Source organism: Takifugu flavidus, chromosome 3 (assembly GCF_003711565.1).
Source record: "Takifugu flavidus isolate HTHZ2018 chromosome 3, ASM371156v2, whole genome shotgun sequence".
NCBI classification, from domain to species: Eukaryota; Metazoa; Chordata; class Actinopteri; order Tetraodontiformes; family Tetraodontidae; genus Takifugu; species Takifugu flavidus.
In genome coordinates, this window is record NC_079522.1 from 132,361 (window position 1) to 157,546 (window position 25,186).

At 49.8% G+C, this 25,186-nt stretch overlaps 4 protein-coding genes across 6 annotated transcripts; 3 read left to right on the top strand and 1 right to left on the bottom strand.

Moving 5' to 3' along the window:
- Positions 1-172: 172 nt before the first annotated feature.
- On the top strand, positions 173-7,154 carry LOC130522818 (zinc finger protein 827-like). Of its 3 annotated transcripts, none has more exons than XM_057027564.1 (9): positions 173-413; positions 1,534-2,125; positions 2,427-2,645; positions 2,728-3,423; positions 3,553-3,613; positions 3,706-3,761; positions 4,156-4,198; positions 4,340-4,534; positions 4,653-7,154. In XM_057027564.1, the coding sequence occupies exons 2-9, from the start codon at positions 1,879-1,881 to the stop codon at positions 5,266-5,268; spliced, it is 2,133 nt and encodes a 710-aa protein (XP_056883544.1). In that variant the 5' UTR covers positions 173-413; positions 1,534-1,878; the 3' UTR covers positions 5,269-7,154. The 3 variants fall into 3 exon arrangements, with proteins under 3 accessions (XP_056883544.1, XP_056883542.1, XP_056883543.1); XM_057027562.1 differs by having other exon boundaries at positions 174-413; positions 4,617-7,154; XM_057027563.1 differs by lacking the exon at positions 173-413 and having other exon boundaries at positions 774-2,125; positions 4,617-7,154.
- Positions 7,155-8,910: 1,756 nt separating this feature from the next.
- otud4 (OTU deubiquitinase 4) lies at positions 8,911-16,539 on the top strand. The gene is made up of 21 exons (XM_057028607.1): positions 8,911-9,331; positions 9,631-9,714; positions 9,843-9,893; positions 9,985-10,031; positions 10,167-10,239; positions 10,392-10,473; positions 10,626-10,788; positions 10,867-10,906; positions 10,988-11,090; positions 11,170-11,234; positions 11,322-11,422; positions 11,494-11,588; positions 11,689-11,851; positions 11,938-12,070; positions 12,373-12,447; positions 12,520-13,107; positions 13,236-13,914; positions 13,990-14,030; positions 14,132-14,738; positions 14,817-14,893; positions 14,989-16,539. The coding sequence occupies exons 1-21, from the start codon at positions 9,194-9,196 to the stop codon at positions 15,451-15,453; spliced, it is 3,870 nt and encodes a 1,289-aa protein (XP_056884587.1). The 5' UTR covers positions 8,911-9,193; the 3' UTR covers positions 15,454-16,539.
- Positions 16,540-17,225: 686 nt separating this feature from the next.
- abce1 (ATP-binding cassette, sub-family E (OABP), member 1) lies at positions 17,226-22,239 on the bottom strand. The gene is made up of 19 exons (XM_057027102.1): positions 22,087-22,239; positions 20,725-20,863; positions 20,561-20,646; positions 20,374-20,471; positions 20,003-20,120; positions 19,765-19,902; positions 19,620-19,689; positions 19,438-19,534; positions 19,265-19,354; positions 19,071-19,192; positions 18,872-18,996; positions 18,697-18,793; positions 18,545-18,604; positions 18,418-18,476; positions 18,220-18,330; positions 18,003-18,145; positions 17,800-17,922; positions 17,616-17,727; positions 17,226-17,544 (listed from the first exon to the last, which is right to left on the bottom strand). Exons 2-19 carry the CDS (start codon positions 20,825-20,827, stop codon positions 17,497-17,499), a joined length of 1,800 nt encoding a protein of 599 aa, XP_056883082.1. The 5' UTR covers positions 20,828-20,863; positions 22,087-22,239; the 3' UTR covers positions 17,226-17,496.
- Positions 22,240-22,242: 3 nt separating this feature from the next.
- anapc10 (anaphase promoting complex subunit 10) lies at positions 22,243-24,236 on the top strand. The gene is made up of 6 exons (XM_057027103.1): positions 22,243-22,387; positions 22,772-22,893; positions 22,982-23,072; positions 23,152-23,272; positions 23,363-23,416; positions 23,526-24,236. The coding sequence occupies exons 2-6, from the start codon at positions 22,779-22,781 to the stop codon at positions 23,703-23,705; spliced, it is 561 nt and encodes a 186-aa protein (XP_056883083.1). The 5' UTR covers positions 22,243-22,387; positions 22,772-22,778; the 3' UTR covers positions 23,706-24,236.
- The last annotated feature ends 950 nt before the right edge of the window (positions 24,237-25,186 follow it).

Sequence of the window (25,186 nt, forward strand, 5' to 3'; positions counted from 1 at the left end):
TAATGACCATTTTCACGTCCATTTGTAGCTTTCTGCTTCTGGACTCCAATAATACGTTTATTGGTGGCCAGTTCGCTTTTATTTTACAGTTATTTCCTCTCTCTATGTAACACACGCACGCACGTACGCACGCACGCAGAGAGAGAGGGGGAGAGAAAGAGAGAGAGAGAGAGAGAGAGAGGAGGCGGAAATCTCCATCTGCCCTGTTCGGTGACCGACCCGTCATCCTCGGGCTCCGGGAAGAAACGGATCATTTCCTCCGCTTCAGAATCGTCCGCTCCCCCCACCAGACCGGACGGAGGGGACAATGTAAGAAAACGGAGAGGAAAAGCGGCGATTGAGAGACATTTGTGGGCTACATGTAGGCAATGCCCCGGACTGCACCACCGCCGCCACCTGCCCTCCCGGTACCGGTAAGTCACGGAGGGGAGATGGGCTGGAGGAGGGGTGAGGGCGGGGGGTGCAGGACGGCCGGAGCCCGGGCGGGACGGCGTTAGCAGCGCCCGGTTCCCGACGCTAACTGACCCGTGAGGATGACTTTTTGAGGTCCTGAGAGGTCGGGTTACCGTTCAGCCATGTTGCAGGAGCACAAGGGGCGGGAGGAGGTGGGGGACGGGACGGCTTTTGACACCTGCCCTTGTTCCCGTAGCGCCAGTGAAATTAAATCCGCGAAAACGACTCATTTGTTGGGGGAGAGGTGGGGAGCGCACCGCCATCCCAGAACGGGAAATGACTTTCTGACAGCCGTTCAGCCATGTTGCGGGGTGGCGGTGGTGCTTGGTTGTGGGGGGGGACCGATAACTAGCTAACGGCGGGGTTCCGAGGTTTTTGCTGGGTTTTTCTTCTCTCTTTTTTTGACACCGACGGACACCGAGGGTGGTGGAGGGGGGCTTGGTGGGGGGGGACTGGTGCCCGGGCCATCGTCGCTCCCCGCCGGATGGGGATGCGGCGAAGGTGGCGGCAGCCTGCGCCGCGTCGCTTGGAGACAGAGGCGGGAGGCGGAACGAAAGGAGGTCGACGAGGCCAATAAGTGGACCGGGGCGGTGGATAAATGTGATTAAGTTTAAAAGAATAAATCAAACGCTCATTTCGGCTGCGGCGCTTATTATAGAAAGCCAGATAAATATATCAAATGAAAGTTAACATTACATTAAATACTAAAATAGACATCAATGTTCAATTAATTATTAATCCCCCCCCCCCCCCAGTTTTAGCACAACGAATTTCCGGTTTAATTGTCTTATTTTGTTGTGAGTGTATCAAGTCAACAGGAATGAGAGCGGCTGGCAGGTTGCAGTGGTTATTGATGATTATTGATCATAATTGATGATTATTTGGCAGTGAGAAGGTCAGGGCAGCAGATGACACAGCAGGGTCCGTTACCATGACAATAGCAGGAGGGATATTTCCTTTGATTATGGCCCCGATGCGGTCAATAATTTATTCATTCACAGTTTGACTTTATGCATCTCTTTTCTTTTGTCTTTTCTCTTCCTTTCCTTCCCTATTTTCCCTCCCTCTCCCCTCTTCCAGCCATCGTCCTCGCCATTCTGCTCTTTTTCCTCCCCTCCCTCCTCCTCCTCTCTCATTCCATCTCCTCTCCTCGCTCCCCTCTCCCTCGATGCCCCCTCATCCTTGTTCAGGTCAGCCGCAGCCGGCAAAAGAGTCGCTACGGCAAACCATCCCTCCTTTCTCCACCCCAGTCACTCCTTCCTCCCTCGAACATGCTCGCCTCACTTCCATATGTTCAAACACAGCCATCCTATTTTAGCAACGCCGCCTTCGTCCTCCTCTTCTTCCTCCTCGTCCTTCTCTCCTGCCCTCCTCTCCTCTGAGTTCTGATTCCTTTTTTTTTTCCACAAACACACGCGGGAGAAAATGAAGCGTGGGTCGAGCGTGTTGCCGCCTCCTTCTGATGCGGCCAAACGTCTCGCGTCCGCGCTCACGGCGCCACGCACCGGCGACAGGACCCTCTCGCTGAGCGCGGTCGAGGGACGCGCTGAGCACGCCGCGGACACGGCGGGGGCACAAGCCACAGGTCCGAGCCCTTTCCCGGCTGCCACCTCTCTCTTCAGCCCTGATGTCAGCACCAAGATGGCGTCTGACCTTCTGATCAGACTATCAGGTATCAACCCCCCCCCACCACACACACACACACACACACACACGCTCGATCATCCTCTGTACAGTTTTAGGGGATTTGCTCATTGATTGTAAGAGAAATAAAGCTAAAATGACCTGACGCTGCGTTCTCCCGGCGGCTGGCTGCAGCAAAGGTCATAAATCTCCTCCGTGTTTGCGGATTCTCTGATTTTTGGCAACAGGTGAGGCATTTAGAACGTGTGGCAGGGAAAACCTGTGCTCGCGTGGCGGGTTTACCGCCTTCGCCGTGGTGAAACTGCCGCGGTCTCTCTCGCCATCTTTAGAGGCTACCCAGAAGTCCCAGGGTCTTCCAGGGGGACAATCAGACCGTCAGAGAGACAAAACTGTGCTGGACAGCAGGGGCGGACAGCAGGACGAACCCGGACTGGCTCTCTCTCCGGACGGCCCCGGGGCGAGTCCCGAGCCGCCGTCCCTCTCCAACACGCCCGATGACAACGCCGCCACCGACACGCTGGCGTCAGAAATGCTGAGGAAGCTGGCAGGTGGGTCTGTCAGGTCAAACATGGCTGCCGCTGCCGCTGCCGTCGTGAATAAGCTCGCTGATAGATTTCCTTTCAAATCCAGAGCGCCAGGAGGTGCACAGCAGCGGAGTCGCCATCAAAGAGGAAGAGGAGCCAGTGGAAGTCAACGCGCTCGATGTCGCTGACCTTATTCAACGGCAGCCAGCTGCTAATGAGGTAACGCCGCCGTCCTCCATCTCCAGCCATAGCCGTCTCTTCAGCAGTAAAACAGGCGACCAGTGTGTGAAGAAGAAGGCGGAGCAGTGCAGCACGCGAGCCAAAACAGCCGAGCAGCAACTCCACGGCCTTAAAATGGTGGATAGATTCTATCCTGGGGGCTGCCAGGCTGCCAAGACATCAGGAAGCCACGTGGCTGGTGCCAACACGTTTCAGTTTCGGGTCAAACTGGAGGATCGTGGTGACTTCTCTGGAGCCAAGATGGAGGACCAGCTTCTCTTCAAAACAAACACTTTAGAGCAGCCTCTTTCTGCAGCCAAGATGAGCCAGCCCTTTCACCCTGGCATCAAAATGGAGGACCAGATTCCTCCAGGAACCAAAATGGAGGACCTGCTTTCCTTTGGACCCATAGGGGAGAACGAGCTCCTCCCTGGACCCAAGATGGACGAGCATATTATCTCAGGAGCAAAGACAGAGGAGCAGCTCCTCTTTGGAGCCAAAATGGAAGACCAGTGCCTCAGAGCCGTGCTGTGGCAGGACATGTCAGTCAACCTGGCGTCAACGCTGTTGCACCAGCTGTCTGGTACAGCACGCACGCACACACACACACACACACACACACACACACACACACACACACACACACAGTGTTTTTGAATTAAATAATGGATCAGATGAGCCCGTTTACACCTAATGATTTCTCCTTGAGCAGAGCGGGTCAGTAAATCCAGCAACCGTCTGGTGGACAGGACCACACCGCCAGTCCGAAGCAGGTAACCCCACCCCCCGGCGTCGCTCGGCAACCGCCTCTGACCTCTGACCCCTGACTTTGTTCTGACTGCCCTGTGTGTTTCTCCTCATGTAGTCCGGTTTTGAAGGTGAAGGCGGAACCGCTCCCGAGCTCCCAGGAAGCTCCACACGGTAATAAACCACACGCACGCGACAGATGGCGCGAGACAGATGACAGAGGCTCTTCATGACAGGACAGAACGCTGATCAGCGTCACAGATTCACACCGAGGATGACAATGTTGGCCCGGGTGGAAGAATTAAAGGAGCCATCTTTGGGATGTGCTGGAAGCAAAGCACTTCACCAAGTCACGATAGAGTTTTAAGGCGCTTGGGTCCAATTACAGTCGAGAATCGATGTACAGCAGAACACAGCAGGAGGCAAACAAGGAAGCGAATAAATGTGTTGTATATTTTAGACTTAAGAAAAGCTCTTTTACACCTACTGATCCGGTTAATGCAGCCACCAATTTGCCCGCAGCTAAAGTTTTACTGGGTCTGATGGTTGTTCCCTCCCCCCCCCACAGAAACCAGCAGAGACCAGCCTACAGGCCGCTCCTACTTCTACAGGTAACACCAACACATAGACGGACGTCGATGCAAAGCTAGCTCCAAAGATTAGCTGTTATTTGCATATTTAAGAGCGACGGCAGTATTTCTTTAGGTATGTTCAAAAACACCCCTTTGTTATCATCGTGCCCGCACGTCCAGGTGTCACGTATGCGGGTTCGAGACGGACGGGCGAGGCCTTTTCCAGGGTCACATGACGGAACACCGCCAGTGGGAGCGCGACTCCTTCTCGCTGCACTGCTGCGCGTGCGACCACTTGACCAATCAGGAGGCAGAGATGAGGGCTCACGTTGACAGGCACATACAGGGAACCGTGGCGGCGGTCGAGGCGACGAGGTGAGGGCAACAGTGGCGCCGGCGCGTTTTCGCTTGTGTCTGCGCGCCTCGTTAACCCGTCCGTCCCCCTCCCGACTCCCAGGTACCCCATCACCTTGTCTTCCGCTACCTCCAGCAGCACCCTCTCAGTTGCCGTGGCAACCCAGCCGGAGAATAGCACCTCCGAGCATCGCTGCCGCATCTGCCAGAGGTCGTTTCCAGGGCAACAGGAGCTGCTGGTTCACTTCCAGGGTCATCGCCAAGGCAACCAGTACAGGTGCGACCGGTGCGGCCACCTGACACGGACAGCCAACAAGCTGGTGGAACACGTGCGCGTGCACACCGGGGAGAGGCCGTTCACCTGCGACCTGTGCCCCTATAGCGCCAAGCGGCGGGACAGTCTGCGCCTGCACTGCAAGGTCAAGCACGGTGGAGACGTGCACACGTACCGCTCGTACGTGCACGCAGACAATCAGCGCTCTAACAAACACGTTCAGCGGCTGCACACGCCGTCGAGTGCGCACACGGCCGCTCTGTCGCCTTCCTCCATCCCCACTTTTCATCCCGCGCTCTCTGACCGGGCGGGATGGAGGGATTTGTCTCCACTCCTCCCCATCACCACGCTAATTTCTCTGAAACCCCGCTGCCCTTCCTCCGCCACCTCCTCCTCCTCCTACTCCTCTCCCCCCGCCTCTTCGTCTTCCTCCTCCAAACACTTTTTTCTCGGGTACCTGGGTCTGACAACCTCTGTGTAAATGCTTTTTTTTCCTCGCTCCTCTACGTGACGTAAAGCTCTATAAGGTATCCGAGGCACTGTCGCTCCACACTATTTACGAGAATGTCAGCCGCTACTGTTATGCTAAATGCACTGAAACCACACAGATACAAATCCTTATGAATTTATTCCCTTTTCTTTGCGTTATGCTTGTGGTTTTCTCTGCATTCTTGCCTGCTTTAATCATATACTCACTGAACTCTTAGGTATTTAACCGTGTATTTATTGCCCGCCTGGTCCTTCTGAAGCCCTGCACTTAGAAAATCCCCCAGCCTCTCATTTTATGCACAAGACACTTTACAGGAAGACGCGTTTGCTGACCTTTTCACTACGGAAACCATGGGGCCATCGCTGAAATTTCATGTTTCACAAAATGCATTTTTATAAAGAGTGGTTTGGAAATGGGTTTCTACGGCTACCGTGTATGTGAATGTTTTTGGCTGAACGCTAACGTGCTCTCACGCAGCCTGTTGCGCCTTCACGATGACTCTATATCCCTCAGCGGTGGGCAAACTTCAGCGTCCTCCCCCCAGTTAAGAGATTTAATTAGCTTCTGATGCAGATATCCTCAACATCTTAATGAGGTAAGACACCCGAGGAGAGACATTCCTTGTTTTTGCGTATGCGTAGCTATCGATCCACGCGGCTTTTTTTTATTTAAGTAAAATAGTCAAGACCAGTCTTGCGTATTATTTGAAACAAAGAGAATGTTTTGCATGGATTCGCTCTTTGACTTTTGTGGAATTTTGCAAGTGCAAGCTTTCTGAAGGATATTGCTATTTCTGATATTTGTGTTGTATATTCTCGATGATGTATTTGTGTTTGCGTAACCATGCGGGCCGAAGAAGAAATTTCTCAATTACACATTGCACTACACGGTGACACAACGGGCCATTTTAGTAAACGTGGGCTCTTTTTTAAACACAGAACCTAAGACTTTGTCACTTTCAGCTTGTTTTGTCCAATCCATACCGAGGCCTGATGTCACTTCCTGTTCGGGTGGGTGGAGCAGAAGTGGACAGGACAGAGTACAGATGAATTTTCTCTCACCTGTATAAATTAAGAAGAGTTTCACCTTGAAAAACAGAGCGATTGACCTTTGTCTCAGTGACAACTGTGATGCCATTCAGGTCTGGTTTATGTCACAGCGACAGAGCACCGGTTACAGAAGCTGTTGCTAGGTTACGTGTAATGTCCTCTGTATCAAGACGTAAAATACCTCATAAAAAAATCGCCCAGTTCAACTTAAAGAATAAAAGAAGCCAATGCTAACATCTTTGAGCTCCTGCTGTCTCTCCTCGCGCTAAGATCATTCGTTACGTTTTAGAGACCTTCCACAAGTCTACGAAGTAAATTAATTTATGTTTAGCTCCATTTTAGCATCATTGTTTTAGCAACATTGTTTGTTGTACAATTTGTACACTCTTATTGTATATTATAGCTGAGAGCGCTGTAAAAACACTCGAGAGCTCCTAGAAGGTCAAACTAAAATATCTCAGTAGCCCCCTGGTGGCGGTCTGTGGTATTACTCATAAATCTTCATTTAATTTGGTTTTAATTGGTAATGAGGCGCTCGCAACCGCTCTTGTGTATCTGCTTTTTTCCCCTCTTGTTATGTACGAAACTCATCTTCCTGTTAAACACATTGAATTCCAAATCCAAACTCCAGCTTCGTCAGTGGTGCTATCAGAACTCGCTCGAGTGTCACCATAAATCAGAGGGAGATGCACGACACACAAGATTCGACCCGCTTCAGACTGTATTCTGATGTGGCTTCGTTATTTTTCCTTTTTAAATTTCCCTCTCCTGTGTCCTGTCACAATTTGCTGCTGTGATGATCAATAAAGGCTAATTTGGTCTAACTCACACCTCGTCTGTGCTCACATGCCCTCGAGATCGCGTTGCGACGCCAGCGCATGGATCCGAGTGGCGGCTGCAGTATCTGCTGCTGGTACTGTAACCAAGGTTGGCTGGATACAAAATTCAGTCTGATTTCAGAAAACAGCAAAATTGAATCGAAGTGCTGCTCTAGATGGAGGAGAATCAGGGATGAAGGTCACATATCACACTTACCAAATGAGTAGGAGGATAAGTGTCAATTGCCATGGGTCTTGTCCCCTCCTCTGTGGTTGCCACGGTTACCTGGCATGTTGTAGGTCTCCATGGTGGCAAGCAGGATGCCTGCCCATTGGCTGGGAGCAACTCCGGGCTCGGCGAATCACCGGGCGAAGCCTCGCAGAGGCTCCGGGAGGGCGCAGGAACACGTGCGCGCAAAGGTCATTGTTGGATTTGGTAGCTGGCCTCAGAAGGTGTGATGGTGGATTGAGGAGGAGGTGAAGAGCAGAATGAGAGGAGATGAAAAAGAGGTCACGGACGTGATTCGTCACGCCTTTTCCCAGCCGAGCGCACGGGGCTGAAGTGACAGTTACCTGCTGAGGAAGTGGACGCCATAGCAGAAGGGCGAGCATTAGAAGTGCACGGCTAGAGCGCTCACTTTTTCCTCACTATGAAAAGGAATCATCCTAAAGATGGACGCGAGAGCCAAAAGTGAGGTCAAAGCATCTCGGTGGCCCTCTGGTGGCTGATTGCAGTAATGCAGCCCTGCCGGTCGCCGTCACACTTATGTCAAAGTGTGAGTGTGTAGGAATAGTGTAGTTATTTGGCAGCAAAATGACACCACCATTTTAAGATGGCGCCCATGCCGTGGATGCTTTAGCAGAGGGTTGATGGGTAGGATGAACATTTCACTAAAAGCCATAGATATGAGCGTTATGGTAGTGCTAATTAGAAATGAGATTAGAAGGGTCGGTATTTATCATCCGAGGTTCATTAAACTCTACCAAACATGTTTTCAAATGGAGCTCATGTGACCCTGGCTGTACAGGTTCTTTTTTTCCTGTACTGGACTGACTGAGCTCCGATCGGATCAGGTTGTTAGCCTGCAAACACCCTCACTTCCTCACTGAAAGGGGATGAAAATCAATAACTGCTACACATGACAGGAAGAGATACCAGAACCACAGAGGGCTGGAAGTGGAAAGGAAGGGAGGAGGCTGCGTGTCTAGGATGATGATGACCATCAGGAAAAGACCATTGGAGCAGAAAGGTTCGGAGTAAAATTGAATTTATTTTAGTGTGAGAAGTTGAAAACTGAGAGAATTCGTTTCCCCCTCAACAATATGTATAAATCGCACACGCTTAAGTGACTGTTGCTGTACATTTAAATAACTTTTATATTGACTACCTACCACGATTTCCCTTATTAGCAACTCTTTATGCACCAGGTTTGACAAGGCCTGCTCGCAGTGGGCGTGGTCTTTCGTTCTGCTATCCACCACGTGGCTCAGGTTTTCGCGGGATTTCCCCATTCCTCGTGGCATAACTCCGCCTTAAAAATTAAACAGAAATATTCCGAAAAGTTTTTTTTTAAATGGTCTATTTCATCTTAAATAAAACATACACGTTTTACTGAGTTTGTTTAGTTTCCGTAGGCGAAATACTGAGGGGGCGGGATGAGGAGGAAAAATAACTTTATTTTGATAAGAAACCGGAAGTGCCCAAATTGGCGTATGAGACTTGACGACGTAGAGGAAGAAGTAGGCGTGTTTCGTTCTTAGCCTGTCGGCTAACTAGCTAAAGTTGATAACAGTACTTTCACTTATGACAGTAAGCGAAACCTTTCCTGGGTTGCACACCGCTTTATTGGAAAACGAAACTAGAATCAGCGTTGCTGTTTTAAGGCTCTTTGCGTCATAAATGTAGCTGTTAAGATCTCTTTCGGGCGATACTGGCAACTTATAGCGGTTGCCGTTAAGAAAAATATATTCAATTGCTAACCCGCAAAACGTCAAGTACGTAGGTAGCGCTGGTTCGCCCGCTAGCTTTAACGGCTAGGCTGCGCTAGCATGGACGGTGGCGGAAGCATCCAAAGTAATGAGAGAGCGGCAGAGAAACTGATGGATGACTACTTGAAATCCATCGGTCTGCTTCGGAAGAAGGTTGCTAAGGACGGGTCTTGTTTGTTCCGGGCCGTTGCCGAGCAGGTAAGTTGACAGCATTTGAGGAATAAAGTTTTTAACTAGCCTAAATGGACGCAGGTGATGAGCGGGGTTGGTCAGCTTGCTGTGTTGATGCACAGCAGACAGTCCCGGGAAGCCAGAATAAAGCAGATTAAACGACCTCAGAATTCCTCTGCAAATACTATTGTGTTATACGAAATGTTTGTCATCCGCCAACATTTTATACAAATTAAACTCAACCCTTGTTGCCCTAACTACTATTACGTCATGCCACTGTGTTGACGTCATATGAGCTCATTATCCATGTGGATCTGTTGATCCAGGTGCTGCACTGCCAAAGCCACCATACTGCGGTTCGGGCCAAGTGCGTGGAGTTCCTGAAGAAGAACAAGGAGCATTATGAGGCGGTACGCACCCTCGGTCAATGAATTACAAACTTGCCCAATACTTTTGTTTTTGTTTCATTTCAGCCTAAATGATTTCTGCTTTGCTATTTTGGGATTCCTCTTTTGTCTCTTTGTTACCTCTGCTGCAGTTTGTTGAAGGGGACTTTGAGGCGTACCTGTCCAAGCTTCAGGACCCACAGGTAAGGCAACGGTGGAGCCATAACTGGGATAACTGGGCGCCTCCCGCTGAAGTACCAGTTCAGTAACTCCGGTGGTGGTTTTGTTTTTCAGCACTGGGTGGGAGAAGTGGAGATCAACGCGCTGGCTGCCATGTACAAGTATGCACATCCATCAATCTAACTTTAGTCACATTGACCAGCCCATAAACTGACAGTGTTTAATTGTATTTATCACTCACACGCAGGTTATTATTATTACTATGACTAATATGTTTGTTGACAACCCTTTTCTAGGAGGGACTTTCTCATCTTCCAGGAACCTGGCAAACCAGCCGTCAACATCACCGACAAAAACTTCCCAGATAAGGTCGGAGTGTTTTTGATTTAACAGCTCATTCAGAGTTAACCCCATTTTGTAATATGTGTTCCCTGTTTCGCCAACTAACGAACCAATTAAAAAGAGCAGCAGGTTCAGTTTTCGATGCTGTTTCAGACTCGTCATCTGTCATTTTTTTCCAGGTTCTGCTGTGTTTTATGAACGGGAACCACTATGACAGCGTTTACCCCATCAGCCGGATCAAGGCTGCCGGCGTGTGCCAGTGTGAGTGTCCGAGGTCAAACACATCAATGGACGCGCATACACTGATTTATACTCCAAAGATGAAGATGTGAACAATATTTCAAGCACGCCCAACTCGGGCGATGGCCATTTTAACTGGGACCAAATGTGTTCCCGTGTTCCTCCACCTGCAGCTATCCTGTACGAGCTCCTGTATGACCGCGTGTTTAAAGTAGACCAGGGCGTTCTGGGGGTGTGCCAGCGGGTCCCTCGTTCCACCGACTTGCTGAGCGACGACAACATGGCCTTCTGCGGCAGCAGCGAGGACTCCGACCCGGACACCGGCGCGGCAGTCTGGTAGGAAAACCCGTGGTTTAGACTCTGGACGTGCGTTTGGATCATCTTTAACATATGTTGACGCTTCTCCTGATGCAGGGTAGAGAGTGAAACCACGACAACAGTGAAACACAACAAGGTATCCCACACACACGGGTTTTCCCTGAGTAATCCCCCTCGGCTACATTATAGTTTGATTTTATCGTCTGCGTGTTTCCAGGGTCGTGGGCGGCGTGGCCTTCTGCCCGAGAGGGTGAGGCGTTCACTGAACCCGACGCTTTACAGAAACATAGAGTACGACGTCTGGCAGAAGACCAAGAGAGGTGAGATGAACGGGAGAATCTGGAGTAGCTGCGCCAGATTAAATACCTGCATCCCAAAATAAACCTGCTTTTATTGCAGCACAACAGAAAAAGGACTACTGCATCGCAGCCGGGATGCAGTTTGCTGTAGGAGACCAGTGTCAGGTCCGTGTCCCACATCTTTGCCCTCCTGGCGGGCTTAAAATCTTCTTTTGGTGATGTGTCTTCATGTCTAACCGCGTCAACCGGCAGGTTCGTCTCGATGGAAGTGGGCGGAGCTACAGCGCCACGGTGAAAGAGGTGCCTCCTGATAACGGCCCGGTCACGGTTCTGATAGAGGACCTGGGCAGGAAGTAAGTCCCAGTGAGGCTAGATTGACCTGCTGGAAGAGTGCATGCTCTGATGGCTCCAACATCCATGTCAGACAGGTGCCTTTGTGGAACCTGCGTCCTCCCAGTGACGAGAGCAGTTGGAAAACCGTGGGCGGACGAGACAGGAGGCTCAGCAACGGACACGGAGGTGATCCACAAACACACACACACACACACACACACACACACACACACACACACACACACACGTGAAAGCAACTGTACTGAATCGCTTTCCCTCCCATCAGAGTGGGAGGAGAGGGGTAAGGGCAGAGGCAGAGGGAAACACATCCCAGGATCCTCCACAGCCTCCCAGGTAGCAGCCGGCGGTTCCAGCGGGCGCGGCCAGAAGCACCAGCATTGGCCCCCACACTCCCCCAAAGAGGAGCAGGGAGGGGGCAAACCCAGCAGGTAGGTCCTTGTTGGGGCTTTATTTCAAGTTTAGCGGCCTCAGATGACCTCGGTGCTGTTTGATTTAGCTCACCGTGTGTTTGCAGAAAGCTCGCCAGCTCGGCGGAGCCTGCGTTCGGTCTGACAGAGGAGCAGCGTTTGGCCAGAGAGGAGGAGGAGATGACTGTTGCCTTGGTGGAGATCCAGCTCAGAGACGAGCACAGCTTCCCAGCCCTCGGGGTGAGCCGATAACGCGCGGCGGTTTAGACTCTCGCGTGCTCTCAAATCTGACTGGACTGGCACCAGTAAGCTGAACCTCTTCACAAAGCATTGTTGTAACTCAGGATTCTGTTTCTCCAACCCGGACGTGTCACCTCACACACACGTCGGTGTCTTATTGAGTTTGCGTCCCCGCACTTGTTGTGGTTGTCGGCGAGCGGTCCCGCTGGGTGGTTGTCGCTGTCGCGCTGTTCTGCTTTCGGTTTCACGTCACCTCCTGAGCTGATCTACATTCCGCGCCACGCGTGTCTTTCCCCCTTCAGACGCAGCCTCGTGCACAGAATGAAGCGGGGAGGAAGAAGGGAAGCGAGAAGCCGAAATTCCAGAGGAACAAGACGGTGTGTAACTCATTTATTAGAGAGCGGATCTACGTTGGACGGACTTTAAGAGAATGTTCCCTCCTTTTTCAGAAGAGTCCGGTTGAAGACAACAGAGTGCCGTCCCCCTCCGAGGGCAAACACGCCAAATCTTCCACCTCGCCACTCGCAGACCCCCCCGGTGGCCCCTTCGTGGCTGCTAAACAGTCTCCTGCTCCTGCAGATTCTGCTGCTAAGGCTGTTTCCTCGGAGCCGCCACTCATGTCCACCGTGGTTAAAACAGACCCACTTACCACCATGAAGGCTGCTGCACCCACTCCCCCCCCCTCCGCTGCTGCCCAGGGCGTTAAGCCTCCGGCGTCGGGCGGAGCCACAGCTCCAAAAGCCCCCCCGTGCACCACCTCCTCTCCACCTTCCTCTCTCAAACCATCTGCCTCTCCGCCTCTGTCTTCAGTGCCGGCTCCCATATTCATCGCTCCGGTCGCCCCCTCTCCCACCGCTGCACACGGTTTCTGCCCCCGGCCTCGCTCCCCCGCTGCTCCCCGACGCCCCCTACCCTCCCGTGTGCCCTCAGTCCCCACCCCTCCTCCTCCTCCTCTGTTCGGACCGCCTCTTCATCCTCTGCGGCGCGACATGCTGCCCGTGTCCAGGAGGCGCCACCAGTCGCAGCACAAACTCCACGTAAGAAATTAGCTTCGTGCGTTTCCTGTTTCTGTGGCAGCAGGTGACCAGAGGAAACTCCAGATGAAGCTAATCTGCCTGTTCTTTTCTTTCTGGTAGATGTTGGAGCTGCCCCGGTCACCTCCCAGACCACCCAGAGCCAGGCTGCCAAAGCTGAGACACACCACCAGGGCCTGGTCCAAACCCCGGTCGAGAAGCAGGTCCAGGCGGTGGCTCCACAGGACCAAGCTTTGCCTCCTCAGGTCCAATCCACTGTCCCCGAGTGCAGCCTCCCCCACACACAGCATGAGCCTCAGTTGAACTCTGAGGTGGACTCTACGCCCCACATCCCCCCACCTGTGGCCCATGTGCAGGGTTTGCTCTCTGCCTCAGATGCTTCCTGCCCCCCTGAACAGCTGCACCAGCCCCCCCACCCCTCTCAGGTTCCACCTCCCTCCTTCCCTTTGCCCGAAGCCTCAGACCACCTCCTCTCCGAGACCTCCAGTGCGCCGATTCAAGCAGAAGCATCACTTCCTCCCACCCAACCTCAGCCAGAATCTCCAGCTCCCCCTGCCTTCCAGCCCCAGCAGACTCACTCCTCTCACCCCTCTCACCCCTCTCACCCCTCTCACCCCTCTCACCCCTCTCACCCACACCTACCAACTATGCTTCCACCCTTCCAGTCTATCCCAGGAGCTGTTCCACTGCAGCAGCTGTCCCAGCTCTACCAGGACCCCCTGTATCCGGGCTTCCCCCAGGCTGAGAAGGGCGGCGTTGCAGTTACCCCACCGTGCTCCTCCAATAAGTCCGGGGACGACCTGCCCCAAGGTGAGCATTGAGGGCTTTCACCTGTGTCGGCATCGTTCACCTGTACTCACACCAAGAACTTGTCTTTCTCTGCAGACATCAACATCCTGAGGTTTTTCTTTAACCTGGGCATCAAGGTGAGGTGCAAATAGCTGAAGTCTGTGCAGTCTAAAATCTGTAAACTGCATTAAACAAACTGTAACCGTACCGGGACTGATCAGAACTCTCCTCCACCCAGGCTTACTCCATGCCCATGTTTGCTCCCTACATCTACCTCTTACCCCTCCAGCATGCACACACGCTGCGACCCCAGTCTCCAGCTCCACACTACCCTCCATCTAACCCTCCTGCCAGGCACCAGGAAGGGTACCCCCCATCTCAGTACCCTCCAGCTGCTTCCCTGCCACCCCAATATGATCAGGCTGCAGTCATGGAGTCCTCCCAGGTTGGGGAGATATACAACCAGCCCACGTATCCTGTCACAGATGCTCCAGCCCAGTGCACCTCTGGCCCCGCCCCTGTGTGGGAACAGCATCAGATCCCCCCACCCACCAACGCTGCCTTTCCAGGGGGGTATCCCGCACCTAACCAGCCATATTCGGTTCCCCGCCGCTTTCCTCCCGCCTACCACCCAGTCCCAGCACTCCCGCAATACCCTCCAGGTGCCCCCTCATACGCTCCCTCTTCGATGGGGTACCAGTCTCCACCCGCCCACGATGAACTGCAGGTGAACCAGGGGCCGCCGGAGCAGCAGGCGTCCACCAATGGAGATTCCTCAGCTCACGTTCACGGTGCTAAGATGGCTAACGTCAGCAGCAGCAGAACCATGGTGGTCCCAGGTTATTGTGAGTCTCGAGCACGCGCTTGTATCTTACCAGCAGGGGGCGCCCGAGCACCTCCTGATATGATTTCTTTCTCCTCAGCTGTCAAGATGGAGACCGGAGAGAATTTGAGTGGAACAGTGCTGCTGGTAGACCCACCACTCAATAATAATCCCATAGTATGTACACACACACACACACACACACACAGGAGAACAGCAGTAGTGATACACCTGACACGATGTTAAATCATCTGTGCTCACTTGTTTCTCAGCTGGTGTCAAATTCTGGTGTCAAGGATGTCCCCATCTCCAGGACAACCATGAACCCCAACAGCACACCCGGCTCTCCATTATCCTATGACATCATTTCCAAGACGGCGGTCCTCGCTGACAACAATCCCTCTCAAGGTTTCCGCGGACACCAAAAATTGCTCAGCCCCTCCAACACCTATTCCTCACCGCCGGAAACCGGCCAGGTGAGTTACCTGGCGGTGATGGCAGAGCCGATGTCTGTCGGCTGCAACACCGAGGACACCTTTGAGGAGGACTTCAAACTGGCACCGTTCCACTCCCGGGGGCCCAGGAGGGGCTACAGAGGAGGGCCTAGGTGGAGAGGAAGTCACGATTCAGGGAGGGGAGCAAACAGGCGAAGGCCCGGTGGCGATGTGGGAGTCGGGATAAACTTTTTCCAGTACAACGCTTCTCCTAGGGGGAGGGGCAGGGAGAGAGGATACTAGCTTTCAACCAGACGTTTGAGGTGTTTTCTTCCGTGTTTATGTATGCAAGCTCAGACACTTTCCTCTTCCTTTAACTGTTGTCACCCGGTTCTTTATCCTTAAGTCGCTGCTGGATGGGATGGTTGCCCTCATAAAAGATTAGGGACAGAATCAGCCACTGTCTGACTGTCTTCGCTCCATGGGGAGGGCAGAAATGCAAATTATTGATGCGCCACGAACTTGTCTTGATTTCATTATGTTAATTAGCATAGCGTCTTCCCAAGGAGTGTTTTAAGTGTGCCTAGAGGTTTACGAGCATGTCGAGTTCAAAACTGTCAGGTCGTTTGCTGCTAATATGCCCCATGGAAGCAAAAAAGTTAGTCCCAAGTAGGATTAATGCATTTCCTTAGCAGAAAGCTTCAACATTTGTGTTCTTCCTGAATGTTGCATAAAGCTCTACCGCCCATATGCAGTAAACAAAGAGCTTAAAAGTAGAAAATTATTAAATGGCAAACAATTATGTCCGGAGTTCTTTTAAAGATGACTTTTTCCAGTTGAATCAGCTACGAATCATGCTACGCTAACTGTGCTCAGCCTGCAGCTGCACATTTATCAGACCGAGTGCGCACGTCAGTTCATGACAGGCCTTTGAGCTGAGCTAATTAGAAAATGGAACTTTAAGCAGGTCTCTCACTGCACAAACTCAAGTTTTAATTGTCAGTAAAAATAAGTGGTTAAATATCTGAGATGTTTCCAGAAGAAACAAGCACACTAAGTTACATTTGTTAGCGATAGACTCTAAGCTTAACGTTTAAGTGTTTAATTTAACCGCAGCTTTAAATGAATTTTGCCAACAACGCTGGTAACTTAAAACATCCACAGTTGTGTGGTTGTTTGTGTGCTGCTTTTCCTTCTTCTTTTAGTGCAATGGTCTTGTTTCTTTGATCACTCATTGCTGGAGACATGGTGCCTTATCTTTCTACTTTTTATACTATGTCTTCTGAAATGTGGAAGCACTGCTGTACAGAACAAAGGCCACTCTTTTCTGTTTGATTTTTTTTTTTTCTTCTGTTTGGCAAAGTAAATAAAATTTGATGGTTCATGCTACCCTTGTGGAGTGTTTTGGATTCATGTTTTTTGTGTTGCGTTTCATTGTAAGCTCTTGTATTTGTATTTCGTTTTTAAAAAGTTGAAAAGAGAGGCACCACTTTTTCTGCAACACCATTAACACGCGTGACCGCTAGTGGGCGCCAAACGGCGGCACATCGCCAACAGAACCGGAAAGCGCTACGGCGGAGGGAGGCAAAATCAAACAAGGTGAGATGTGACTAACGCTATACATTATGTCTGTCGACTAACTAGTTTTGGAAATGGACACTTTTGAATCAAAAAACGTTTAGCCCCGACAGTCCATCCCTTCAGGTATGTGTCGAAAGGCTCTGTTTTAAGGGGCAATCGGGCAATTCAAAACAGCGGTGAGCGGAGTGATAAGTCGAAATAAATCGACCCGTCTCATGACGCAGAATAAAAGTGATTTTTTTTTTATTTTCCTGTTGCCAACGTTGCTCTTTAAGCTCAGGAATGTGGAGTTGACGGTAAATTTCCTGTTTGTTCAACTTCCGCTGCTGCTCTCAAGCACGTTCTTATCGATGTTGAAATATTTTAGACTTCTACCAACCAACGCAAACTCTTCATATTTGTAGTTTCACCCGACAGCTCTCACTTTCCAGGGAATTTTAAATGGTTAGTTACGAGTTGCCCTGAACAAAACACCAACCCAGCAACAAAACCAGTTTGGGATGAGATGGCATTGCTTTATTAGACTTTGTTGTAAATACAGGTTTGTTAAAATATGCTGCTTGATGCTTGTAATTGCCAACAATGTGTCCGATATCTCAGAACATCGCTGGCTACTGAACACAGCTCAGAACACAAAGGCTGATGGGTGTCAGATGATTTTTAAACGTCTTTCTCTGAACGCAGCCCGGCTGTTCTTGTGGCAGATGATGGGGCGGCACAGATTTTCCTTGTGAAGGTCCACTTGGTCTCACAGAGGGTTTGTTTTTAGTCTTCCAGGAAGAAATAGTTCCCACTCTTCTTCTGTTCCGTGTCCTGGAAGAGACAAGAGGAAGTTCATAGTCTTGTTATATTTCCTGACTTAAAAACTCACAATCTGTCCGAACCTTGATGGAATGGAGCTTGTTGATGCGCGGCCTGAAGTTTTTGGGATCTCTTCTGAAGGTGATTTCCAGCAGTGCCAGGAAACGGTTCATCCCTGCCAGCAGGCTCTGAGGCCTGTGGAAACGGAGAGATGTGGTAATCGTCATGGCGACGGCGACCAGATAATGTCACGCCCTGGTTTCTTACGTGTTGGCCATGGTGTGTCTGGAAGGGATGCCGTCAAAGACAATGACTCTGTCGGCCAGGTAGGTCGCCATGATGAAGTCGTGTTCTACCACAAACGCCGTCTTCTTGGCGTGGAGGATGTACCTGCAGACACAAAATGGTGGCTGGAGGAATGGCGAGGGGACAGAATGGCGACGGATGTTTAGCGGTGGGCAGGGATGAACCTCTTGATGACGCGGGCTGCCATCAATCTCTGCTCGGAGTCCAAGTACGCCGAAGGCTCGTCGATCAGGTAAACGTCCGCCGGTTTCCCCAAACACAGAGTCAGAGCGACTCTCTGCAGCTCCCCACCGGACAGGTTCTGAACCTGAGGGACAGAAGACGCGTCAGTGTCACAGGTTCCGGACCGGCTCTCTGGCGCCCCCCGCAGGATGACCTTACTTCCTGGTCGATGATGCTCTCGATTTGCATGGGCTTCATGACGTCAGTGATGAACTGCGGGTGAGTGTAGGCGTCTCTGATCTTGTCGTGCAGCAGAGCTCTGACGGTGCCCTGGACACAGTAACGGATTAAAAAACCTGATTGTGATCACAAGTAGAGAATTTCCCGATATAGCAAAAACAAAAAGGTCAGACTGACCTTGAACTTGGGGCTGATGGTCTGCGGCTTGAAGCTGACATTAAGAAGGGGAACGTCGCCTGAAACAGAGCGTACATCAGCGTGTGTGCGCCGGCGTGCTTCACCCCCCTGTGTGATAAACTCTCACCTCCTCCGTCGGGCTTGAGGGATCCGGCCAACATCCTGATGAATGTGGTTTTCCCCGTGCCTGCAGACACACGGGTGGTGGGAAACGTCAACGCGGCGGCTTGAGACGCCATTTAAGTCGGTCTTAAACGGTCAGCCTCGACACAAACTCACCGTTCTCTCCCAACATCACCACAATCTCGGAGTCGGTGAACTCTCCTTCTTTGATCTCGAGGATGAACTCGCCCATCGTCTTCTTCATTTCTGGATACTAAAGACGAGCAGCGGGTGGATTTAACATCCCGACCCAACCCAGAAATGACGGACGACTGACTCGAGCTGAACTGACCTGATAGTGCCTGAGTCGCTTCACCTCCTCCTCGTTGGCCGTCTCAGCCACCTTGAAGACCAGCGAGGTCTCGCGAAACCTGAGATTTTCAGTGGGGACGTAACCGTCCAGGAAGATGTTGATCCCTGGAATCAAACAAGCGCGATCAAACCGTTGGACTCTTTCTCCCACCCTCGCCCCTGGAAGATCCGGGTGCTACCTTCTCGGACGCTGAAGGGCATGGTGACCACGCCGTAGGCGCTGGGGACTCCGTACAGACAGCAGATGAAGTCAGACAGGTAGTCCAGCACGCTCAGGTCGTGCTCCACAACAATGATGTACCTGGTGGACAATTATCACAGGTTGGCAAAGCAGTAAGCACCATCAGTGCTTACTTTCTGAACACGGCCTCACCTGTCCGGGGTGATGAGGGAGCGAATGGTGATGGCGGCCTTCAGCCTCTGCTTTACATCCAGATAGCTGGACGGTTCATCGAACATAAAACTGCAGGAGAGAGGACGGCTGTCAGGCTGCGCGCGCGTGTGTCTAGAATGTGCGACGGTAACAGTTCGCCTGCGTTGGCTCACATGTCGGCCCTTTGGATACAGACGACGGCGCAGGCAAATCTTTGCAGCTCTCCTCCAGAGAGATTCTCCACGTTTCTTTCCCTCAGGTGAGTCAGATCTATCCAATGACGATAAAAACGCAGAGGGTTTAAAAGGCGTCGGGTCTCATTTTGGGTCTCAACGATCTGCGGAGTGTTTCTCACCGAGGTGTTGGCAGATGATGTCCTGTGTGCCCGTGTCGTCTTTCCTGGTCAAGATGGCCCCTACTGACCCCTGGTGGCAGAGGTAGGTAATTACAACACGTCACACAGCCGCCGCTGAGCACGACTACGACACCGTCTCCGTTACCTTGACTGTCTTTGGGATCTGGTCGACATACTGCGGTTTGACGATGGCCCGCAGGTCATCCTCCAGGATTTTAGTGAAGTAGTTTTGCAGTTCAGAACCTCTGAAGTAGGTCAGAATCTCCTGCCAGTCTGGGGGATTCTGGAACAGTCGGATGGCATTTAAAGCCGCAAAAATGTAAACGCAAACCGAACACGTGAGTTCTGCAGGAACGTGGCCGACTGGCTCCCGTCGTACTCACATCGTACTTGCCCAAGTTGGGTTTCTGTTTTCCAGCCAGGATCTTCAGGGCTGTGGACTTGCCAATACCGTTGGTTCCCACCAGTCCCAGTACCTCACCGGGTCGGGGAATTGGCAGCCTACAGACACATAATCATTAACAAGCGGATAAGGTATTATTCCCCATACACCTCTAAAGTCTGCGCCACGGAGGAAAGAACTGACATCTATTACTTAAAGATTGCAATGTAAACAAAACCCAAGTAGACTTATGATGATTGTGAAGAAACCATCCTAACATTCAGAGTTAGGATGGTTTAGAAGTGTGCAAAAAGAAAGCAGAGAAGTGTAAATCGATCGGCTAATAGAGGTTTTAAAGTTCCAGCAGCATACCGGTGCAGTTTGAAGGAATTGGCACAGTATCTGTGTGTGGTTTCCTTCTCCAGGTTGCTGGGCAGGTTGACGATTGACAAAGCTGAGAAGGGACATTTCTATAGCAAAACAAACACGGACGGTCAGCAGCAGGGCAACGTAATATTCAAAGACTACTTTGAGGCGGGTGCCAGCAGAAATCCTCTACCTTGATGCAGATGCCGCAGCCTATACACAGCGACTCTGAGATGAAGACGATCTTGCTCTGTGGAGTCACCTCGATGCAGAGCTTACCTGCAAACATTTCATCCCACATTATTACTTCTGGGCTTGTTTGCCTAGCGCGAGCGTGTTCTCTGAATGAAGCCTCACCCATTCGGACCACCGGACAGCTCTTCTTGCACTCCTGCCGACATTTCTTGGGTTTGCATTTGTCATGGTTGACAATGGCGATCCTAGTGTTTTTGTCTGCCATTATAGGCCGGAATGACGGCTGCTAGCGCCTTCGGAGCTGAAAGATGAGTCCAAGTTAAAGCCTTGATCCTGATCAAGAACCTGCAGGTCCTTGATTATCCAGTCACAAAACACACCCCGTTATGTAGGCAACGTTGTGCATCAGATAACTTTATGGTCGTCCCTCAAACTTGTGAGGCTTTAATCTTACTGCCCAATCTGGAGTGAATAAAATACATAAAACCCATTTGTTTCATCGATCCGTGCTGACCAATATTTCTGTCTGGTTGAAAGGATCCACAAATGCATGTGTGAGCATAAACCTAATACATGTTTAAAACCAGAAAAGTGCCCAGATTCTTGTCCACGTAGAGGAAGGTGTTGCAGGGTTAGTTTGACACAAAGATACACACAGGGGACTTTAATTCACTCTATCTGCTGGTTATAAACAGCTGTACAAAGACTATTGTCAGGTTTTGGGTTTTATAATGGTTGGCGACGGGTCTGAAGCCACACGACCGGTTAAATCCTGGATCCAACCAGCCGAGGCTGTTTTAGTAGACTCCGATTTTCAGGCCTGCGGACACTAATGTGGCGTGAATAACCCCTAACCCTTAGCATTTAGCTGCCTATTGTGTTGTCCAGCACACTTAAATGGGGCATAATTGTTGCCATGTAAATGCTAGGCATTGGTATGATAAAAACGTCACCAATGTGACATATTAAAAACAAAGGTGGGGAAATATATGGGTTTTACTGGGGAGATTACTGATAAGTTAGCAACGATATATCACCGAGCTGCTAATGTTAGCACCGATCCGGTGATCTGTCGTTAGAATGGGGAGGTAATTAACCATATAATGGCTGGAAAAGCTTCGTAAATCACCAATAGCTGTGCATTCGCCCATTGGACAGCAGTCATTGCTTGAGAGCAGGCACGTTTCCATTAGACTTGCGAGTTGAAATGGGGTGGCTAGCTTCCATATGCAGCCACTCGGGGTAGTGCGCGACTAACAGCAGCTGTGTTTAGATCTTACAGTTAACCTGTCGATCCACCCCAACTACACGGTCAGAATGGGCGATTAACGGTTTGAGAGGGTAATGCCGCAAAATAGACAGTGCCTTTAACTAGCCAGGTGCTCGTTAAATCACAAGCGTTAGCTTAGAGTTAGCCGAGCGCTATGGAGGCCCCACACTTTGACAGCTGGGGAACGTCGTTCTTTTAATGGCTACGGAACACTGAAAGGGATAAAGGTCAGGAGCGTCGGTCAATTAACTCACCCGCCTTCGGCTCCCGCTTGTTTTATTTAAGAAGGGTTTATGAGAAACGACGTTTAGGAAGAAAAAGTTGAGGGTGAGAGTCCCTTTTTTCACGCAACGTGTTCTCCTCCTGGAAGCCGGCAGGAAAGATGGCGGGAGATGCGCACACATCCTGCGACGGCGTTTGTGACGTCAGTAAAACGCGACATGGGAGCTTGGAAGCCTCTGTTGTAAAAAAAAAAAAGGTTTTAAACATTGATTGTGTCAGCTCTCTCCGCTCGAGTTACTGATATAAAAGTGGATATTTTCATTAAGTGGTCTGGTAAGTTTTAGTTCTGTTATTCAATAACTTACGTTTACCTTAAATGTTTTGCTAGCGGCTAACGGAAGCGATATTGGATTTAAACTTATGATTAAGGTTCATTTGTCTGATAGCAATACGAGTATATCAAAGAATATCTTTATACCTATTGAAATATTCCGGCTTTATGCTTCTTCCCCTGCAAAATACACGATTAACAAAGTTCCAAATTCAATATAATAGTTTAATTTGTACAAATTATGCCAAGTCCCAACAAAGACTACTATTTGCATTAAGACTATTAGTCATATTCGGCGATTAATGTCCTCCATCATAGTGGTTTGTAGCAAAAAAAACCCACCAAAAAGTAGATTGTGGCTGTTTGTAAATTGTCTCTGTATGTAGTTCAAGAATGACCACTCCGACCAAAACACCCCCGGGTGCAGACCCAAAGCAGTTGGAGAGGACAGGGACGGTTCGGGAAATCGGCTCCCAGGCAGTGTGGTCTCTTTCATCCTGTAAACCCGGTAAACCCCAGACCCAACATCCCGACAGAAGGTAATTCTCGAGTCTACACTGGTGTTTTAATGCTGCTTCTCTGTGATCCACGAGCAGGTTTTGGAGTGGATCAGCTGAGGGACGACAACTTGGAGACGTACTGGCAATCAGATGGCTCTCAACCTCATTTAGTCAACATACAATTTAGGTACCATGAATTCTGCATGTATTTAAAGTGAGCACACATGTGAGTGAGCAGTTTTAACTTGTTTTTATATCTTGTGTAGGAGGAGGACCACGGTGAAGATGCTGTGTATCTATGCAGACTATAAATCGGATGAAAGCTACACGCCCAGCAAGATTTCAGTCAGAGTGGGCAACAACTTCCATAACTTGCAGGAGATCCGGGTATTGTTTGCAGTACTGCCATGGTCACACGAGTGCTGAAGTTGTTGATCGAACTTCTCTTTCTCGTTCTGCTTCACTTTCTCTCTGCAGCAGTTGGAGATGGTGGAGCCCAGTGGCTGGATTCATATCTCTCTGATCAACCAGGTGAGAAGCTTGTCAAATATTTGAGATGGCCTTCAGAAGTCTGTGGACTTGGGTGGTACGCATTAGTTCCAGCCCCTCATTGTTTTGGTTTTGGATATTTCTATTTTAGCGGACAAACGAGCCGATCAGCACCTTCATGATCCAGATCGCGGTGCTGGCTAACCACCAGAACGGCAGAGACACTCACATGCGACAGATTAAAGTCTACACACCGGTGGAGGAAAGCTCCATTGGAAAGTTCCCGCGGTGCACAACGGTCGACTTTATGATGTACCGCACCATAAGGTGATCTTGGACTCACATGTGAAACTCCTGAACTTCAGCGTTGTCGTGTTATCAAGGAAAAACTCCACAAAGGGAAGAAAATGAAGCCCATCAAACTGTATTATGAGCTCATGCAGTTTTATGCCACAGCTGATCCATCTTCATCGTCATTATTACTATTGTAAAATGTGGCTTTTAAAAATAAAAACAGTAGTTCTGTTTATTCATTAAGGGTCCAATATCAAATGTTGGCATTGGTTGAAATGAAACCTTTTAATTTGTGGATGGCTGTGATGTAACATGTTAAGGAAAAGTTTTATTTGATGTTTGAACGCCAACACTTTTTTTTTTTAAGCGCGTGTGTGATATCTTCAGGGACGACAGTAGGTCGTCTGTGCCCGGGAGTGATTGTTTTTTTAATATTTATAAAATATGAGTGGAGACAGGCAGCGATTTTTTCCTTTAAATTACTTCAAACATGATTTAAGGGTCTGTCATGACAGTGCCACCGTTTGGCATTTTGCTCCTGAAAGTTAAATAAATATGTTTGAAAAGACTGGTTGCCAAAATGTTTCTGAAAGCAAAATGAGATTAGAAGAGATCCACAAAATGTTATTAGCCACACTGGACACTCATTCTGAGCCCTCATTCCTCTGTGCCCAGCTGTTGCATACAGAAACCAGGCTGGTGTGAGAATGATGCACACTTGGCAAAAAAACAGGATTGTCTCACATCCCAGACCGAATGTGATGACAGCTAGATGATGATAGCTCATGATGATGCAATAAAGTCCCACAGGATCATTAATAGTGTTCAATCTTCTGTATTCATTAATTATTTTCTGGGGGATGCGCTCATTGATTTTTAGTTGTTCAGCATCCAATATTTGTCTGGGTTTAAGGTGAAACATCTGTTAGTAATGATACCATCATTGCTTTGTGGTCTGAAAAAAAACATCAGGATGTCACAATTGTGGGTCCAGCATTTCTCTATCCTTCCTCAGAGCTCTGAAAAGGCCAGACGGGAATGTAGATTACATCAGGTCTCCTTTATACAAGTAGATTCTGTTATTGGATAAATTCGCTGTGGCGTGCAGACTGGACCTACGGTTACCTGAGTCGAATCAACATAAGGTCAAAGATAATGGAATGTTCTGTGTGTTGTTTGTTATTGAATGTTATTTATGCAAAACTGAGGATGCACTTAAGTGCGACAGATTAAATATCAAGTACTCGGTGTCATGTCTCCATCATTTTGATGAGAACAAATACGATCAATTGCTCTTTGGGAGCAGAGAAGAACAATGGAAAACCACATGTAAAGTACCCTTGTAAAAGGGAAACAAAGAACGTCATCGTCGTTAATTACGTGTCCGTTTAGAAGTGCCCGTTCAGCGGATAAATTAGAAGAACGTGTCCTCCACCATTATATAGTGCTATAAAAAAACTCTAATCTAATTTGTGACCGATTTAGAAATCAAAATTATGTTTAATAGGCACTTTTGTC